Below are 21,453 nucleotides of genomic sequence, written 5' to 3'. Positions count from 1 at the left end.
GGAAGATATTTTGGGATGACATTCCTTCACTACCCATGTGAGTAGTACAACTGACATATATATACAAGATTGAAATAATCTAGATCCTAAAATCAAGCTATCAAGATCCTAAAATCAAGCTAGAATAATTAGCTATCTACTTCCTATAATTAAACTAGGATAATCAGGCTAATAATCAGGCTATCTAATCCCTATAATTGATGTATAATATATCACACGTATCTAGATATATTCAACAATCATCTTCACCTCACCAGCTGTAGAAGGAAGTCAATACATGCACAAGATAGCTTAAATATAGAAGAAACTTTTAACCTTATATAGAGTATCAACATACCTCGCTGTTGACCCCTAAAGAGGAAGAAGTGAACTAAAAGTATATATACAAATTTGATTTCGCTATCCTACTCCAGCTACACTAAATTTCTGAGCCTACAGTGCGAAAGGACAACTAAAGAGTTCTCCAGCTTTACAAAAGTCACTGGCTTCTCGCTGCATCTTCAGCTTGATTGGCAAACTCAGCATCTGCAGCATACCAGAGTGGTTTTCAGTTTGCCACAAAACACTGGAACGGATTGAATAATGAGTAATATACATTCAAAAAACTAGCATTGAAAGCTCACTGCAATAAAGACTTGATGAAGAAAGGGGAATATTACTAGAATAATAGTCGAAAGCAATGAGCAGGTAGAATAGATTCAGAACTCTCAAATTCACAGAAATTGTTCAAGTTGTTTCATCAAAACATCAAGACTTAGAAACTGGATATTAGATGATCTACATGATACTTTTGAAACAATGAAACAACCAGTTAAGGACCAGAATCCAGTTATGTGCAACAAATACACAACAAAAATTGCAACTTTGTATTCCTCAAGCTAAATGCGATAAACTAGTGTGCGTCTCATGATACAAGTGGAGGGAAAAAATCTTCAAAAGTTGCAGAAAAGCACCAGGAAAACACTTACTCAATTAAAAGCTAGTACTCATCATCATTGGAGTAGTTTTCATCACTATAATGTTCATATATCTCGTACTCTCCATCACTAATATTGGCATCAGGCATTTCATTATCGCCTGCTGCATTAAATGGAAAACTACCAAAGAGCTCTTGCAAATAATTTCTGGACATGTTCTCATGGTCTGTATCTGGAAATGTATAGGACAGACCCACAATGGTGTACTGAAACTTGAGGAATTTCTTCAACAATATAGTTATGCTCATATGCTAAATAAGAACCAAGATTCTTGCTGCTTCAGTTTTGATCATAGCAGGACATAAAGGAAAGGAGAAGAAACATGTGAGGCATAAAAAAATGCACTTGAGACAAACTAAAAACAAACTAAGCACCACTAAAGGCTCAAAGTATCATCCATAATCCTTCACTAGCTGCAGCGCTTTTTCCCAAAGGCATGCTTGTTTAGTCCCCTTTAAAGTACAAGACATGGTTATTAGTATGCTATGGAAGTTTCTGCTTCTGCAACATTATCACTGGTTGGTAATTGAGTCCAGGATCACCCTAGATGGAGTTTTTCCTTGCAGAAAGACAGCAGGAAAGCATAAGACGTGCATTGAAAAAAAAAAAAAATGGGTCAATGGTCTAGCTGGAGGTTCAAAACGGCCTCCATTCTTAAACTGGATATCTCAACATACACAAGACATGAGATCCTTGATGGTAGAGCTTATATGTCAAACCAACATACCATTGGACCTCTCATTTCTTTGTTTTTCTTTCCGACAACAGGAGGGTGAAAAGAGACACTAAGTACAAAATAAAGTTTTTATCCAGGATCAGCTTTCAGAAGTAAGGAAATCTGACTCCCTTATCTCTTTCTCTTTTTAACCATGTACCAATTGTAAAAAGGGTCTACAGAAAGAGAATAAAGTCAATTATCACAAGGATCTATCAGTTCTTTGTTTTCCTTTCCAACAGGAAAGTATAAAATGAAGTAAAGCTTTTATCCAGGATCTGCTTTCAGAAGTGGGGAAAGCTGCTCAGATGTTTCACCATAACCTCTTTCATTTCCATCATTCAGTGAGTGTAAAAAAGGTCTATCCTAATTCTAATGTGTCAACAAAAAGAATATAAACTCAATTTCACAAGGATACAGGAATCCTGTTGTGGAGAAAAATCCCCTTCCTGGAACCCAATCTGAACAAAAATAGAACATGGGAAAGATGAGCAGATCATGAAAAGTTGGTTAAAAAAAAGGAACTTGAATAATTTCAACCATTAAAGAGAGCTGAAACATTAATCAATTGACATTTACCGGGTCTATCGCTTCATATGCATCAAAATCCTCTTCATCAATGTCATCGTCAATGTTATTCACCTCATCTTCTTCATAATCTACTTCATCATTTGGTTCCTTTTCTTGATTTTCAACCACTTCTGCAATGAAAACGAAATCCTAGTGACACTTCAGAAAAAGGTTGTTTTATAGCTTCCAATTTTTCAAGCAATGCAAGACAAAATTTCCATCAAGACCAGATTGCAAGTAAAATGTGAAGCTAAAAATACAATAATCTTTTGAGTCGTAGGAAAAGCTTGTCAAGATTATATATGCAAATCACTTTTACAAGTATTTGAAGGGAAGTAAAGACAAAGTAAAATAGCCAATAGGATTCACATTTACTTTGAGAAATACATTTCAAGTTATGAGAAAATAGTAAGTCTACTATTAAACAATTTCATTTACACTGAAAGTGGCATAGATGTAGAAATTAATATGACCTCTATTGTCTTGCTGCCTTTCCTCATTTGCTTTCAAGTTCTTTGGATACAGACGCATCTTTTTTGACTTTTCAAAGAGGTCACATTCAGATTTCAGGATTGCCTCTGCACCAGCATTGGGATACACTGACAGAAACCTGACAGCAACCCGGTGTCTCAAGGTTTCAAGCACATTGGCTGAGAACCATCCTGTTGCCTTCTGTATCAGATTCAGATTAAAATTGTTGTACAGATTAAAAAGTCGCCTTTTACAGAGATTTTCATCATATATGCAATCAAAATATCGGTAACAAGCAGAACATTGGTAAAGATGCATTTGAAAAACCAGCCAAAGAAATCAAGCTATATGTACAAGTTTATCGATGAGAAAAATATTGATACACTGTAGCACAACCATACAGATGCAGGGAGTCCAGCACAAGTCAAAAAAGCATTACAAATAAGCAGCCAGACAAAAAGATGATTTCACATCAAAATATGAATAATCAAAGTACCATTAGAAGTACCCATTTGCTTCTAGTTTCACTACCTTGCATAATGAAATGAAGATGTGTACAGGAATATAGGGTATTTCCTTGGTTTTCTTATTGATACGGAGTTTCAACATGTAGTAATTCCCAGAACCTCATGATCTATAAAGCTAAATTCTCTCTCTTCCACAGGAAGATAGGCCATGATCGAGCCAATAAATGTTTAATCTTATTGTCTTCTACCAGAAAATAAAGCTCAAATTCTCATTTATCCTGCCAAGTGATTCATCTTTACCCAACAAATGACGTAAATCCTCAAAAAAAAAATCTTTCTTAGCCTATTTTTTCTGATTCTAAATTTAAATTCCAGGAAAAGTTTGACCAAATTCTCCTACATCCAGCAAAACCAGAAAATCATTACCGAGAATGCCAGAGAGTCATAAACCGGGAAATCATGTTGACGAGGCCTAAAGTGAAAATGCTTCCCTTTTAAATATGTTGAACCTCCTTTCTAACATCACTGAAACAGTTTAGCGGCAAAAGAATTACAAATTATGCTTCAAAATGAAGATATCACATTAATTAGTGACTTATTTAAACATTCACAAGAAAACCCCTTCTATGATAAGCAACAAGATGTTACACTTATCAGTTTCAGCATTTATCATCTCATGAAAATTAAAATTGAAAACAAGTGCTGATAAAAGTTTATTTTATAATCTTTCCAATGACAAGATATGAAGTGTTAACATTTATCATTTCATGAGAATTAAAAAGTTTAAAACAGGTGCTGATAAAAGTTTATTTTCTAACCTTAACAGCTTTTTGGCATAAACAAAGAATGACAAAGACTTCAAGGAATGGAATTGGACGTGCAATACAACGTATCAGCAGCAGTCAATACCCAAGTTTTAGCATAACATAAGACAATGTATTCTTTAATCCTACAAAATTTGTACAGTGCTGGAATGGATGATCATTTAACAGTGCCAGAACTCACAAAGGTAGTCTAGACCTTTGGCATGACAAACAGTTTCGATGATGTCCAATAGCATCAAAACAATCCTAAAAGAAACCACTCTAGACTCCAGATAAGTACAAAAATGATGATAACACACTAATAAATACTGATTTGCAAGTTAGTACAACATACACTGAATGCTTCTACATTTGACGGTTTTCTTATTTCTTCTTGAATGTAGTCATCAGCAAGTTCAAAGAGCTGCAGTGAAGTTTGGCATTTATATGGGAAAGCTCGAAAGGCACATATATCCTCCCAGCGATGCTTCAGTCTGCATGAAGTGGTATCAGAAAATTATTAGTTAGCTTGTTGGATAATAAAAACTAACAACAGCAAAACATAAATAAGTAAATAAGGGATTTTCAAGCTTTCTGCATCATAGTCTCTTGAAACATTAAAAATGGCTACTGAAGTCTTATTGACTGTCTTCTCATTACACAACATATATTCTAAAGCAAAAAAGTGAGAGGAAAGAAGAAAAGAAGGACAACGGTAACAACTAAGCAACTCAATACAGAATCAAACGTCAAGTTTTTGATCTTTTAACCTTCATACAATGTAAATTTGGCCATGAATCAAATATAAATGCTTAAGAGCTCTCATCCTTTAAACTGCTTTCAACCTCACAAGTTTGTTTCCATGTGCCTCATAACTTGGTCTGCTCCTTGCCAACTACCGAGAACAAAAGGTTCAGATATGCAACTCAGGAGTTAATGACTCTGAATTCCTAGCATCTCGTTCATCCAGCTTAGACTTCTTTTGCTTCCAGTATAACTCACAAGCTATCAAGCCACATCCCCTGAGCTTTTTTAAGGTTATTATCGGCAACTTCAAATGTTTTGAACTTGGTTTCCTTGTTGCCTCATGATTGTACCGTATTTGATATTAACCTTCCATCTTGGCAGTGCTATATATTTCAATGAGTGGCATCTGTGCCAAGTGCTGATGCTTATCCTACCAATGTTAACATATAACCTCCCAATATAGCATCTACAGTATAGATCCTTCAATATAAGTTGTGTACAAAGAGACCAATTTGGATGATTCACCAATGGATTACGTTTTACTGATAGGATCTTCTCATGATTGTAAATGGGAGCGCCACCCTTTCATGACGTCTTTTTTCTTGCAAACTAGCCTCAAAAGAAACTTTTGTAAATAAAAATAAATGTCTAAAAATAAAAAGAAACTTCACTAGATAAAATAAAAGGAAGAGGAAGCAAAAGAAACTTTTGTAGATAAAAATAAATGTCTCCAGACTTGTTCAAAAAATCAAATAGTCAAACACTGTTATAAATCTTATAAAATAGCTGTTCTACTTATATTCTATCCTTTGAATAGATTCAGTGAGACATTGTTTGTAAACTATTTTATAATGATCGTTAAGTTCCTTAAGACAAATTTGAAAATAGAAATCTATAAAAAAGGCAATAAAACATTGACTAAATTAACATAAAATGAGTCCCAACAGAATAATCTCCATCTCTTTTGTTTCAAGCCAGATGGAAATCACCATTGAGATGAACATTTGTCTGAGATAAAGGAAAAGGCAATGATGACAGCCATCTGTCTCCTTAATGGGCAAAAACGAATTTGGGATTTTTAGATGAAAATAACTGACAGAATTACCAAAACAAAAAACAGAAAAAATTGACCAAGCCAACAAATTTTATGAATGCATTTCACCAAAGATATTAATTCTCAAAGCACTAACCTTGATGCTGAATTAGCCTCACAGTAGCTTCTTAATGGTACTGGCACACGGAAGTCCATTGTTTGATATCTGTTCACAAGTACATCACAATCCATTGGTCAATGAGTAGGCAGTATTTAAATTGTAATAAGACATTTCCAATGTCCCAGAAGCATATCTATTGGTGATGAAGATGAATGCATAGAATGTCCAAGAGTATTTAAAATGACACCAGCAAAATTTCTCAATGTCATTAGAAAGATCCTATTAAAAGAAAATGTGTAATAATTGATGGAAAAGCAGCAACTTTTCTACTATTAAAGAAACGAAACAACTCTATGGGGGCAAGAAAACAAAGAAAAGAAAAAGGAAATAATAAGAAGTTCCATAACTAGCTTATCCATAGGAAAAATCAGCAGTTCACTTTCCAGCTTGCAAAAGCAGGTAAAGTTAATACTTTTCTTTCACAGCATTTACTGTTTAAGTAAAATCTCCCAAGCAAGTACTGAAGGACCATCCCTGCATTCTACTTTTGATAAATACAGCAATAAAAGACAACCTTATGACTGAAGAATATCAAGCCTTGCTCCTTCTTACAAGACAAGACAAGGTTTGGGAGTTCAAAAATGGTAAGAAGAAAAATTTGGCACAGAAGAGCCTAAAAGACAGCGGCTTCCTTTGAAAGGTCCCAAATTCAACAATACAAAGAATAAAAAAGATTAAACGGAGCAAAAATTAACAAAGCTGCTCAGAACCAAAATAAATGTTCCAGGAGAGTCATGCAACAGAGGATGGAGCGACACTTGTGAAGCTGTAGGGCAGAAGGCAATAAATTAATTTCCATAGAAGAGAAAAGCACAAAGAAACAAAATCTGTAAATGAATTGGCTCAAAAATTTCATTGTTGATCTGGGAGCAAATATGACCATGTAGCAATATTAACAAGGCTCCTTCATTATGAAACCAGTTTAATGTTGCCAGACACGTTCAGACTTGATTGCTATGGGATGACCAAAAGCTTCTTAAAGCTTCTTCAACCGTTAAATAAATTCATTCTTACGCTACTGACATAAATTACTTGAGCTACAATAACTAGTTTAAGTTCAATTAATTAAATGAATTCGTTATTATGCTATTGACAAACCACTAAATTTTTATATTGTATTTGATAAGGGTGATGCCAAGTTTTCTCTTTTGGTCTGGGGTTTAAGTTGACTTTTAGCTCCTATTGTAAAATGGGTCAAGGTCTTTAATGGACCTGTAATGGAGGTCTGTTCCAGGGAAACAGACCTCCTAGAGAAGTGGGTTCCTTAAATGTCCCTTCACGTGATCATTACCAAAAGTCTACAGTTTTCAAAGAGCTTAGTAAGCCAATTTATATTAGTTACCAATCAACCCCTAAATGAATTAGTGGAGAACCATAGTATATACCATGTTAGAGCAAGTAAACTACGAGAAGTAGTCCACAAAATTGATATGCACTTTTCCAAATTAGCCCTGAAAGATGGATTAAAAGCATCAAATTGATACATAAAAAGAACTAAATCACGAGATGTTAAGAGACTTGGGAGATGGTCTAAATCATCCTGAAGCAAATGTACCAATGAATTTTAATCACAAAAGACAGCATAGTATTGGCAATGGCCACAATCAGCTTAAATAAAAGGCTAAGTAAAAGAAGGAAAGAAAATGCCAAACTCATGAGGAATAAAAAAGTATGAGTTTTCTTATGGGACCCTCACATGCGAGACTCGGGATCTTTGCGAGGATCATATCCTTTTCTGATCCAGAATCTGCAAAATGGCCCAGTTGAAAAGTAATAAGCCGCTCTGAACAGAAGCCTGAAAGACAATGGACCAACATCAAGAGCCAAAAGAAATATTTACATGAAATTCACTGTTTAGTTCAAAGACTCAATTTCGATGTCATATAAATGACAGGATAAGATAACAAAAACCACCTTTTGAGCATGTTTTCTCCAAATTCCAGACCTTTGTCAAGCAAGTGCTCAGACAATGAATCTTTTACCCATATTGGTCGTTCATTGAACAGCTCAGCCACTATGTTCTGCAAAACCCATTGTTCTGAACCTTCAGGTATGAATTTCTCCCAGTTTACCTTTTTTGGGATCTGTTTGAACGTTAAGTGAACTAGAAATAGGAAGAATGCACCCAAATCCAAAATGTTTAACTTCTTTTCGGCAAGAAAATGAACTTCAACAAGAATGAATCATGATTTCCTGAAAATAGATATCCTTCCACGTTCAGTATTAGTTAAACTAGCCAGAGACAACATGAAGGCACATGACTAATGGTTGACATAAATGGCGAAGATTTAACACTGACTTATCCAATGTCTGTTTTAGTATTCTTTACACTGCTCTGGATGCTTAAATGCTTGATCATGTCTTAGCTTTCGACATTTGTTTAAAAAATACTAGAATTGAAGAGACAGTCATCAAAATACAGTTATGATGCTCAAGGGTTCCCTGAATTTTACAAAGAAATGTCTTTCTGCAGTAACGGCAATTCAAAAACAAAAATATCAGGTGCTATTGTACAGTTATAGTAAATGAAATGGCAGGTAACTCATTAAGGGTACAAAACTTTCATTTTGTGCACCAGAGAAAAATTTCCAACAGTAGAAGGTTTATATGTGCCTAAACTTGTTATTGAGACTTAGGGCTATAAATGCTAAGAGACACAAGTCAAGACCCTCAACTTTTCCCTTCTAGCTCTGTCTCCTGCCAATCATTAAAAAAGGGCTAAAGTCTCTCTGGAGTCATAACACAACTTCAAAGGAGTGATATCATCCATCTGAAATTACACATCTCACTTCCAAAACCAAAAGCTACTAATGTTTTCATGGTAAGTGGTCAAGCAAACTCACATTTTAACAATTTCAGCATTTATATTACACGAACAACTGTAGTCCAACACCAATTTTTCAGAGAAGAATGGCCAAAGGTAATAAAAGACAGAACTGGATCCTATAGACTATAGAACTTCAAGTTACACAGATAATCATGATTAGGATATCTTCAATATCAATATCAAGTGCTAGACTTGGCTCCATATTCCTCTGCATCAACAAAATGAAGTTAGTGGTAAAAAAAAAAAAACCTTAAACCTAATAGAAGATACACAGGAAAGACGAGTACACTAAGTAAATAGAGTCATTAGTACAACAGAAGGAATGAGTCAGACAACTACTGCCATCGTAAGAGGAAAGAGATTATATAAAAAAAAATCTCTGAATCAACAATGCTTTACTTTTTAATAATAAGTTCCCAACAGGTCAATCTATGTGCCACTGAACTTGAGATCCAACACATGAAAAATGATCACCATATCTTATCTAGCACAATGCAACAAATGAATGACACCAACACCACACTAGCTTAGAGTGATTAGCAATTCCTCAAACTGGAAAAGAGGGGTTAGGGATTACTTAAAAATCCAGGGCCTAACCCAGAAAGAAAAAAGGAAGAAGTGCAAACTGCAAACTATTAAAGTTGGAAACAGCACAAAGAGGGAGAGAAAGGACCACAGATCTGAAGCTTCTAGCAACTTTACTGCCAGCTTCTGATAGATTTTCCACTTTGAAATGAAATATTAAAATCTTCTCCTTTCTTAAAACTAAAACTTAAAAATCAGTACATGGGTTTGTACAGATAGGAGGCAGAGAAAACATTTGATGAATTATCTTAACAAAGTCATGCCTCAGTGTTGATACCTTGCCTACATCCATGCTCCTTATCCCTTCATAAGTTTTAGGTCCACAAATCTGAAGCTTCTAACCACTTTTCTGACAGCTTCTGATTGGTTTTCCACTTTGACAATAAAATATTAAAATTCTTCTCTTTTCACAAATCTGAAGCTTCTAACCACTTTTCTGACAGCTTCTGATCGGTTTTCCGCTTTGACAATAATATTTTTAAATAAGTTTATGGGCTTATACAGATAAGTGGCAGAGAAAACAGTTGATGTATTCTCGGAACAAGTCATGCCCAGTATTAATGCCTTGCTTACATCCATGCTTCTTATCCTTCATAAATTTTATTAACTATTTAGACTATCCGACTACCAATTTTCCAAGAATCCCTTTCATGGGTATATTAAAAAAAAAAGAAAAAAAAATCTCGAATCACCCATCATCCGATATAAATAAGAAAGGTATCAGCAGCCAGCTTGTACCAGCATCTATTATTGCTGAAGTATTTAGTAAATATTAGGACTAGGCTAAAAGCAGTTGCTCTTCCTTTTAAAGCAAGCATTGATACTTGTGCAACTTTTCAACCTACAAAAACATGGTTCACATGCAAATAGAAGATGAACATCAAAATCAGATATAATCATCCTTGGAAAGATTAGGCTACCTCCTGATGATGCTGGTTCATATCCTCTTGTTTCGTTTTCGAGCTGCTATGTATACATGGTTTTAACCTGCAATGCAATTTGACTTGAATTATGCCAACTTCTAAGTTCATTCCTCCTCAGATTGCATGCGCATGTGATGTCAGACATCCAAACAATTTCAAACTCATGGTGATCTTCAAAAGCCATAAGACGAAAGGGTACAGTAACTGTTAAAATTTGGACTTAAAAGCAACAAAAGAAATCTATTAGAAGAAATCCCTTTCATAGTTAACTTTATCGGCAATTGAGGAATTCACTCATCCTGTAATAGTTAAGTGAAAGATGTGAAGGAAGTAAAAATAAAAACCTGCAGGTAATAATGCAGAAAATAATCTTAATGAGAGAAGTCAGGCCTAGAACCATTTAGAAACAAAACAAAATCTGGTGGAAATCGAAATCATGAGAAACTTGTACTTTTAAAGGAATCACAAGTTTTAGTGGTCCCTTGAACATGCTTTAGAAGAAACACGTTTTTCTTTTTTGAATGTTATATTCACGGCCTTCTACATACTTTATTATGGATCAGAACCTCCCATATGCTTCAAAACCACTGGCAACACGATGACAATTCTGTGTCCATAGATTTATGGAATGATACCAATGTGGAACATACTGAACCATTTTTCTGCAGTATCTTCACTGTATAATTTTTGTACAATAAGCACATCAAATACGTAGAATTAAAAAGTTTCTAATGCACAACTTTCTGCCTCGCTGTCTCAAGTTCCTCCACTATTAAGCAATAAGGCTCCTTCCCAGTTACAATAAGTACTCAGATGACAAGCCTTTTCATTGACATCAACACGTGCTAAAATGCAGGACATGAAAACATGTTGCATCTACAAATGATGTATAGGTAAACAGCTAAAAGGTGACAACTTACACTATTTTTTCTGGTCTATCCTTCAGCGAGAACAACGGTGGTACTAGGATCATCAAATCATCCTGATCAACATCCATAAGGCCACCCTTCTCTACTAATTATGCATAAAAGAAGATCAAGCTGAATAAGAAACTGAAAATCAAGTTAAATAAGAAAACAGTTTTATCTAATTTACTTCAAATTCTGATAAAATAAAGTAAGCCTGACCAAATTCAGCCCAATTTCTCTTCTTTCGTCTGGCAATGTCAGCATGGACAGCAATAACATGCTGGTAATCCACCATTCCTAAAAAAGCATGTATACAATAAAGAGAAACGTCATGTCATCCTAGGTGATAGATACAGAGGAATTGAAAAAATCAGAACAACATGAATAAACTTTCAAACCATTAAAATGATAAGCTTCTCCTATGCAAGCAACAATATCAGCAGAAAGATGTTCTTGCCGTTCCTCAACAACCTGGGACTCAGCTTCTGCTGTAGTTTCTATCGATCCAGAACAGGACTCATGTTGTTCAAGACTAACAGGATCAGCAGAAGAACTGCTTGATACCCTCTTTCTAAGCTCAGGATCTTGGGCATTGCTTACTCTGTCCTTTGATATTCTCAATAAAAAATTGTTGCAAGTATGAAGTTCTCCAAAGGCAGGGTGTGAATACGGATCTTCTGGGCGGAAGTGGAGTTCCAACTTATTTGACTCTGAACTACGAGCCTGAAACAAAGCCAAGAGGGCATTTCACATGCAAGCCAAAAATTCTAACCATTTAGGAATATACTAAAGGTTCAAATTGTAAGCAGAAGTTGACAACTTCAAGAATACCAAAAGCAATACCAACTCTCACTATTCGAGGTAAGCAGGGTGGACCATTCTTCTCTACTTGGTAATTTGTCAAATTCTTGATATTCCAATGAGATAAAAATATCACAAAAAAAAAAGCCGCTATCCTTGCCAACTCTAATATCTCTTTATAGGGCAATGGATCAACTAATCGACTAAGGAAAGAAAATAAGAGACAATAAGCAAAGAGCCTGAAATTCCTCTTCCAAATACAGATTAAACCTATGTTACGCATACTCAGGTATGGGAGTCCCACTGCTCATTGCTGGTATTTATTAGAAAAAAGAATGCAGTCAGTTGAGTCCTCCAATATCTCCAAATCATCCCCAAGTATTGTTTCATACTGAGTGGTGAACACCGACATGTTTTACAGGAAAACTAGAGCATTCTACATGGGCAAAAGCACAAAGAAACTTCCATGAACATATAGGCTCTAATAAGAAACAAGGCATTAGCATTCCCACTGAAAGATAATGAGCCAATTTTCGGATAGTTCCCAAGAACCTAAAACTGTTGAGGTCCTTGCCATATTGTGAACCTTAATGTGGCTTAACCAAAATAACCAATGAAGCTTCAAAGCAATTAATCAATCTAGTGCTTCCTCAATGCAATCTGATCTAGCATATATTCCACTGTTAATAAGTTCTGAGTCCAGTTTATTGAAGTCTAGGAACCCACCATCAGAATCAACATCCATCAATAAAAGCAAACTGATCATCGAATAGATTCCCAGGAGAAGGACATTAAACCCAACTAATCTGTGTCATCTCATTACCTCTACACTGGTGAATAACTAGTCTGTTTCATCCTTCTACAACAACTGAACTTTTGAAGAAAACGAATCAAATGTTCAAATATATTCAACAGTTATCATGAATGCGTGCTGTTGAGTACTAAACAGAAGGCCTACAAATCCATGCCTTATGGAGTCGAAGTAGAGCAACCTATACCATTAACTAACTTTATCCCTCGAGCTAGCCCAGTAGCCATTTTATTATCTTTGCAAAAACTGTGGGAAAATCTGTATTTTTGGGAAGTAGAATATTGAAAATCTGTATTTTTGGGAAGTAGAATATTGAGTAATAAAACCGTGTAAATTAGGAGAGATTAGAGGAGCTAAATTGGGGTGACATCTTATTCCTAGGATTAAGGATATAATTGTGTATAGTTTCCTAATATAGGCTGAAACCTGTTGTATATATTTTTTTGGATCAATGAAATAATTAATTCCCCTCATTCATTATTTTCAAGTTGGCATCAGAGCTAGGTTTGCCTGTTTTTTCCTCCTAGTTGTTTTTTCACATTGTCCCCTGTCCCTTCATCATGTCTGAAACATCATCAGAATCTACCATTAACCCTCAAACTACTGCCTCTTCATCCAAAAACAGAATCGAATCCTTGAAAACTGGTGTTGATTCTCACTCAATTCAGATTACTACCATTCGGCTGAATGGAGATAATTTTCTCCGATGGTCACAAGCAGTCCGGATGTATATCAGAGGTCGTGGCAAGATGGGGTATTTAACTGGTGAAACAAAGGCTCCAATATGCACGGATCCTGCTTACGCAACATGGGACGCGGAAAACTCCATGGTTATGACATGGCTTGTAAACTCAATGGAGGAAGATATCAGTTCTAACTACATGTGCTATTCAACGGCAGAAGAGTTATGGGAAAATATCAATCAGATGTACTCTGATTTGGGAAATCAGTCCCGGATTTTCGAGTTGACTCTCAAAATTGGAGATCTACGTCAAGGGGAAGACACTGTCACAAAATATTTCAATTCGCTTAAGCGAATATGGCAGGATTTGGATCTCTTCAACAGCTATGAGTGGAAATCAACAGAGGATTTTCAGCATCATAAGAAAACTGTTGAAGACAGCCGAATCTTTAAATTTCTGGCAGGGCTAAACGTTGAATTTGATGAAGTTAGAGGGAGAATTATTGGGAGACAGCCTCTTCCTTCAATTGGTGAGGTGTTCTCAGAGGTTAGAAGGGAGGAAAGCAGAAGAAATGTAATGCTGGGAAAGAAGGGTCCTGGAATTGCTGTTGAAGGATCGGCTTTAGAGGTTGCCTCATCCTTTAAAACATCAACTTATCAGCGTAGAACAGGAGAAAAATCCAGTGAAAAATCACAGGTCTGGTGTGACTATTGTAATAAGCCTCGTCACACTCGTGACACATGTTGGAAACTGCACGGAAAACCTCCAAATTGGAAAAACAAAGGAGGAGAGAAGTCTGGACGAGGAGTTCCTACTGCTAATGAAGCTGATGCTGGCCCCTTCACCAAAGAACAAATGGAGCATCTTCTTATGCTACTGAAATCCAGTTCTACCTCATCTGACTTTCCTAATGCTTCTATGGCTCATACAGGTATTGGATCTAAGGCTCTATTCAATTCTTTTTTGTCTAATTCCTCAACCTTTCCTGCTCCATGGATCATAGACTCTGGAGCCTCAGACCATATGACAAATTCTTTTAAACTCTTCCAATCATATACACCATGTTCTGGAAATAAAAAGATCAAGGTTGCAGATGGAGGTTTCTCTCCTGTTGCTGGAAAAGGTTCAATACAGATCTCAAAAAATGTTAACCTGAAATCTGTTCTTCATGTTCCAAAATTGGCTAGCAGTCTTTTATCAGTGAGTAAACTAACAAAAGATTCTAATTGTTTGGCTATTTTCGATGAATCTCATTGTGCTTTTCAGGACAAGAATTCGAGGATGACGATTGGCAGAGCTAGAATGATCAATGGCCTTTACTGTCTTGAGGATAATTCACCTAGTGCTCAAATTGCTCAAGAGTCTAGTAGTAATATTTCTGTATCTGCTTATGAACAAATAATGGTTTGGCATTACAGATTGGGCCATCCTAGTTTTATTTATCTAAAACATTGGTTTCCTTTGCCTTTTAAGAATGTGAACCCCCTAAAACTGAAATGTGAAAGTTGTTTGCTTGCTAAAAGTCAACGAAAATCTTATGTCCCAAGGCCTTATTTACCATCAAAACCATTTTATCTGTTTCATAGTGATGTTTGGGGACCCTCAAGGGTTACTACTACTTTGGGAAAAAGGTGGTTTGTAACATTCATAGACGACCATACTCGTCTATGTTGGGTATACTTAATGCATAAGAAGTCAGAAGTAGCAACCATTTTTCAAAATTTCTATAACATGATAGAAAATCAATTTCAAACAAAAGCAAGTATTTTGCGGTCTGATAATGGAACAGAGTATTATAATAGTATCCTTGGAACATTTTTTGAAGAAAAAGGGATTTTACATCAGTCTTCTTGCACTGATACCCCCGAACAAAATGGAATTGCCGAGCGTAAAAACAAACATCTGTTGGAAGTCGCTCGTGCCATGATGTTTTATATGAACTTACCAAAATATTTTTGGGGGGATGCTGTTTTAACAGCATCATACCTAATTAATAGGATGCCTTCCAAGGTCTTACAATATAGTACTCCTTTAGAGTGTTTTAAAAAAATTTTCCCTGAATCAAGAGTTAATTCAGATTTGCCTTTAAAAATATTTGGATGCACTGCTTATGTGCATATTCCAAAGAAATCTCGGTCCAAGTTGGATCCTAGGGCCGAAAAATGTGTCTTTGTTGGTTATGCTCCAAATCAAAAAGGGTACAAATTCTTTAATCCTCTCACACGGAAAGTCTTTGTCACTATGGATGCAATTTTTTTGGAAGGTCTTCCTTTCTTTAACAAACCTTTGATTCAGGGGGAGAATTCTAGTGAATCAAATTTTTGGGAAACTGAAGCTTTACCAACTATAATTTTTGAAACAGATAAGGAAACGAAGATCCCTCAATTTGATAATGCAGAAACTGATATTGGTTTATCAGATATGGAAATATTGCGACGAGAAAAAAATTGTTCCAATCTTGAGCCTGTGGTATACACTAGGAGAAATATTTTTAAAAAGGGTGAAGGTCCATTGATGAGTCCAGCTCCTGTTCATGAGAAGTCCTCGAGGGAAGTCTGTCCAAATACATCAGGTAATACTTCACCTTTCTTTTCTTCTGCTGTTCCAGAATCTGACCCAGTTTTAAATCTTCCTACTCAAGAATCTGATCTTGATCTTCCCATTGCCATTAGGAAAGGAACCCGTACTTGTACTAGACATCCAATTTCCAAATATGTGTCCTATGATAACCTTTCCCCTAAATATAGAGCCTTTACCACTGAAATTTCAAAACTTGTGATTCCTAGAAACATTAAAGAAGCGTTGGTTGATCAGAACTGGAAATCTGCAGTGTTTGAAGAGATGGAAGCATTGAGGAAGAATGATACGTGGGATGTGGTGGAGTTGCCTAGGGAGAAAAAGATTGTTGGGTGCAAATGGGTGTTTACAGTTAAAAGCAAAGCAGATGGTACTGTAGAAAGGTACAAGGCCAGATTAGTTGCGAAGGGTTTTACACAAACCCATGGAATAGATTATCAAGAAACATTTGCCCCTGTTGCCAAGATAAATTCTATTCGGGTCCTTTTATCTCTTGCTATTAATGCAAATTGGCCATTGTACCAACTTGATGTGAAAAATGCCTTTCTGAATGGAGACCTAGAAGAGGAGGTGTTTATGAGTCTTCCTCCAGGTTTTGTAGACAAATATGGTGTTGGAAAAGTTTGCAAACTGAAGAAATCTCTTTATGGGCTTAAACAATCACCAAGAGCTTGGTTTGAACGCTTCAGCAAAGCTGTTAAAAAATTTGGTTTCTTACAAAGTCAGGCTGACCATACTTTGTTTTATAGGCATTCAAAAGAAGGTAAAGTTGCAATTTTAATTGTATACGTCGATGACATTATTTTAACAGGGGATGATTGTGGAGGATTAGAGAATTCGAAGAAGTTTCTGGCCAAGGAATTCGAAATCAAGGACTTGGGAAACTTAAAGTATTTTCTCGGGATGGAGTTTGCACGATCCAAGGAGGGAATTGTTGTAAGTCAAAAGAAGTATGTGCTTGATTTGCTCAAAGAGACAGGTATGATGGGATGCAGGCCAGCTGAAACTCCCATGGAGCCAAATTTGAAACTTCAACCAGCTAGTGTAGAGAAAGTAAGAGACAGAGAAAAGTTTCAAAGACTAGTTGGAAGACTTATTTATTTATCACACACTCGGCCTGACATAGCATTTCCAGTAAGTATTGTTAGTCAGTTCATGCATTCACCAGGCCCAGAGCACTTTGAAGCAATTCATAGAATCCTAAGGTACCTAAAGGGAACACCTGGCAAAGGTATTTTCTTTAAGGCACGAGGACATCTTCAAGTTGAAGCCTATACCGATGCGGATTGGGCTGGATGTATAACAGATAGAAGATCAACTTCTGGATATTGTACGTATGTGGGAGGTAATTTGGTAACTTGGAGAAGTAAGAAGCAGAATGTTGTGGCAAGGAGCAGTGCAGAAGCAGAGTTTCGGGCTGTTGCTCAAGGTATTTGTGAAGTGATATGGATTAGAAGAATATTACAGGAGTTGAAGGTTTCAGAAGTACTTCCTATGAAATTGTATTGTGACAATAAAGCTGCTATTTCTATTGCTCACAATCCAGTTCTTCATGACCGAACGAAACATGTTGAAGTAGATAAGCACTTCATCAAAGAAAAAATAGAAGGAGGTGTAGTCTGCATGACCTATGTGCCAACTAGAGACCAAGTGGCAGATCTGCTTACAAAGAGTCTTCCCAAAAAACAGTTTGATTTGTTAGTGAGCAAGCTGGTGATGAAAGATATCTTCAAACCAGCTTGAGGGGGAGTGTGGGAAAATCTGTATTTTTGGGAAGTAGAATATTGAAAATCTGTATTTTTGGGAAGTAGAATATTGAGTAATAAAACCGTGTAAATTAGGAGAGATTAGAGGAGCTAAATTGGGGTGACATCTTATTCCTAGGATTAAGGATATAATTGTGTATAGTTTCCTAATATAGGCTGAAACCTGTTGTATATATTTTTTTGGATCAATGAAATAATTAATTCCCCTCATTCATTATTTTCAAGTAAAACTTTAACACTTGGGTAACAATAATTTTACCACTTGAACCAACCATATCACAACAATCAATTACAATAACAGACATAAATAATCAAACTTGTTAAGAATGTTCATCACAAAATCAAATGCGAATTCAAATACAGGACAGACCCAGAACACTATCATGAAAACGCAACGTAGAATTCCTAAATAACCAAAAAAAAAATTGTACATATCAAGATTACAAGTACCAAGCAGAACAAAATACGCATTCAGAGTGTGTATATTTGTGATTTAAACAGAATACTAACATGCCAATTGAATAATAGGACGATCCCAGAACACTATCATGACAACACGCAACGTAGAATTGTTAAATAACCAAAAAAAAATAATGTAATTATCAATGCTAGTAATAACAAGTAGAACAAAAAAAACGCACAATCAAGTGGGTGAGTGCGTGTTTTTTGTAGTTTAAAGACTGAACCTTGGCAATGGCTTCAGTGCCGCCGAGAGTCTCGACAGCGCGGGCGATGGAAGAAGGGTAAGCCGGGTAGTTTACAGCGAAGGCCGCCGTGTTGGCGGGTCAATTGCCTGAGATTGTACCGTCTTTTATGATTCCCATTGCTATTTGCTGTGGCAGTTTGCCCTTTGCTGCAGCTGCAACAGCTAACGGCTAACAAAAATCAACAATTGCACACTATATCTATTTAGAAGTTAAAGCTCGTGACTTTTTACCAGACCTTTTACCAGAAGTTGTCAAAACATATTAGCTTCTTAATTTTGAATTTGGAATCGTTTCGGAGTGATGAAAGCTGATAGGTTTCTTGGCATAAGTGCTGGTGGACAGTGTAACTTGAACATGCAAGAGAGGAGTATTAGTAAGCCTGGTCTTTAAACTTAAATTTTAGCACTTCATTGTTGATAAATAAAAGGAGTTAATTCTTGGTACGAGAAGAAATGTAAAGAATGAATCGAGTCAAGGGATCAACACAGGAAACGGGTAAACCTGTTGAACTAAAATTGTTGCAGAATGGCAAGGGGCTTTTTGTTGATTATTGAATGCTCTTCAACTCTGTACCATTGGGTAAACAAAGTATAGTCACAGGCGAAGGAAGTGAAAACCAACAAACTATTTCTTTTCTGTATCCTTTTCTTAATTAATCTAAAACTGTAACTATCGCCCAATCCACAAAAAAATAAAAAAAAATAAAAAAAATCTACAGAAACCAAGAAGGTTTCACCGAATCAGCCCCTGAATCCTCTCTCTAGCCACCAGCAACTGCTCTTTCATGCGCAGTAATTCCTCGATTTCAGCACAACCATCCACGTCTATCCCATCCAACCACTCCCTCAAACCATTGCTGGTACTTGCACAAAAAGCATTCGCATCCTTCCCACCTTTCTCGAAATCGAACCCATTAAATGTAGCACCACCGGAAGCAGGGACGGTACCCTTGTTCAGAGCATTATCGAACAACGATATATCTCCCATCGTGTAGGGATTCCCGGCCGGCGAGAAGACAATCACGGCAACGTTGGCCCCAATTTTGGCTTGCAATTCTCGAACTTTCTTGAAAAGACCCTTGCGTCTTTTCGAGAATGTTACCATTCGGGATGATTCTTTTTCAATTTTTTTTATTTCTATCTTCTTCTTCCCGGAGCCCATCCTTGTTTGCACGATATCCTCTGTGGGTTTTTTTTTTCTCCTGCCTCCTTGACGTGATAATTCAGTCGCTCTGCAATTTCTTAGGGAGTAATCTGTTTAACGACCAGTAGGGTATTGATAATTATATAAAGGAAACAGCTATCAGAAAAAGGAAAGTCCTGCGTGGAAGCAGAGGTGATTTCCTAATTCGTCTCGGCAGCCGCGGGAAATTCACAAATTAGACCGTTGATATATATTAAGTCGGGTCTTGATTTTTATTTAATTTAAATAAACAAATTAATTAATTAATTATTAAAAAAAAGGACGGAGACTGAGAGACGGGAAAGAAAGAACAAAAATGTCTGATATGGGTCATATAGCTGGACGGAGAAAAACTGAGGCCCGAACTGAAATAGGCTATTAAAACGAAAAATCCTTGACACGCTTCTTTTCCTTCAATGCTTTTTTTTTGTCCGTAACCTAATATTAAAATTCTTTACCTTCATATGAGTGAAAAATTCTAATACTTCATTTCTTGTCAAGCGTCAAAGCTTGGACTCACCCAATTTCTAGTTTGGCAAGGATGAAAAAGAAAGGATCTATAAATTAGGTTATATAAAAAAGAATTTTAAAAATTTCCTTTTTTCGTGTGTGAAATTCTCGTACAAACCTTAGATAGAAACTATAAGCATAAACTTAATTCTTCTTCTTCTTTTTTTTTACTTTTTAAATTTTTTTTCCCAATAGGAAATGATGGAACTTAAGAAACGGGAGAGTGGGTAGAGGGATTTGAATCTAAGACCTCTAATTAAGCATAAAACTTAGTTCTTAAATAAGAATAATTTAGAAATTATTCTTACAATCTCTCCCACCTTACCACCCAACCCAATCCAACCCTCCCCCTATTAATATATATATAGATATCTATTAGATTATATGTGATTTAGGTGTATTAACAAGTGCTCATGGGGTACTTGTTAGAAATATTAAAAAAGCCTTAATTTATAAATACTTTATATTTCTTATGTTTTATAGGGAATTCAATTAGTTGTTTAATACAAATAAAAAAATGATAGAAATTCACTATCAAATTAATTATTAGTAGTGTAAAATAATGATATACATATTGTATACCAAATTTGAGACTAATTATGCAAAAGAGAACAAGTATATGAGATATTAGTGACATGAATGAATTAAACAAAATAAAGAAGAAGAAAGATAAATTTAATTAGAATTCATTTTACCCATTCAATACAATTTCAATCTAATTGGCACCTCATTTCATTATAAGCCCTTAACATTATTATTTAAAATTTAGAGAAATATAATAATTCAAAATCAAAATATTGAGAATCAAAAGTGCAAATTCAAAGTTATTGACTAATGGTATTTAGATGTTGAGTGTTAGTTATTCTTGAATTTCCATTAGTTACCCTAAATGTGCCTAAAATCAGGAATTTTAGGGACCATATTTACTTTTGATTAAATATTATGGGCCAATATAGTACACAAGTCAAATATTAGAGACCAAAACTATGATTTTCTCTTATATGTATTCCTTTTCTTCTATCACCGTCGCAAAGAAGCGTGGATTCTGTGCAAGTAGTCATAAGTAAGTTCAAGTTAATAACAAACTTTTCAAATAAAAATCACGATATCGATGATTAAATTATAAAATTCCCACCTTTGAGATATGTTTATTTCTAAACTTATGACTAAATGATAGGGAGAAATGCAATTTTGATCTCTAATGTTTTG

At 35.7% G+C, this 21,453-nt stretch overlaps 1 protein-coding gene across 1 annotated transcript; it reads right to left on the bottom strand.

The window, feature by feature from the left end:
• Nucleotides 1-285: 285 nt before the first annotated feature.
• LOC113773843 (general transcription factor 3C polypeptide 5-like) lies at nt 286-19,713 on the bottom strand. Its single transcript, XM_027318447.1, has 16 exons — nt 19,289-19,713; nt 18,532-18,625; nt 11,606-11,930; nt 11,427-11,504; nt 11,220-11,313; nt 10,297-10,363; nt 8,957-8,999; nt 7,879-8,050; nt 7,661-7,759; nt 5,941-6,009; nt 4,359-4,497; nt 2,736-2,934; nt 2,272-2,393; nt 2,111-2,153; nt 969-1,149; nt 286-525 (listed from the first exon to the last, which is right to left on the bottom strand). Exons 1-15 carry the CDS (start codon nt 19,711-19,713, stop codon nt 980-982), a joined length of 2,139 nt encoding a protein of 712 aa, XP_027174248.1. The 3' UTR covers nt 286-525; nt 969-979.
• Nucleotides 19,714-21,453: the final 1,740 nt, after the last annotated feature.

Source organism: Coffea eugenioides, chromosome 6 (genome assembly GCF_003713205.1).
Source record: "Coffea eugenioides isolate CCC68of chromosome 6, Ceug_1.0, whole genome shotgun sequence".
NCBI lineage: Eukaryota > Viridiplantae > Streptophyta > Magnoliopsida > Gentianales > Rubiaceae > Coffea > Coffea eugenioides.
This window is presented reverse-complemented; position numbering and strand designations above follow the sequence as displayed.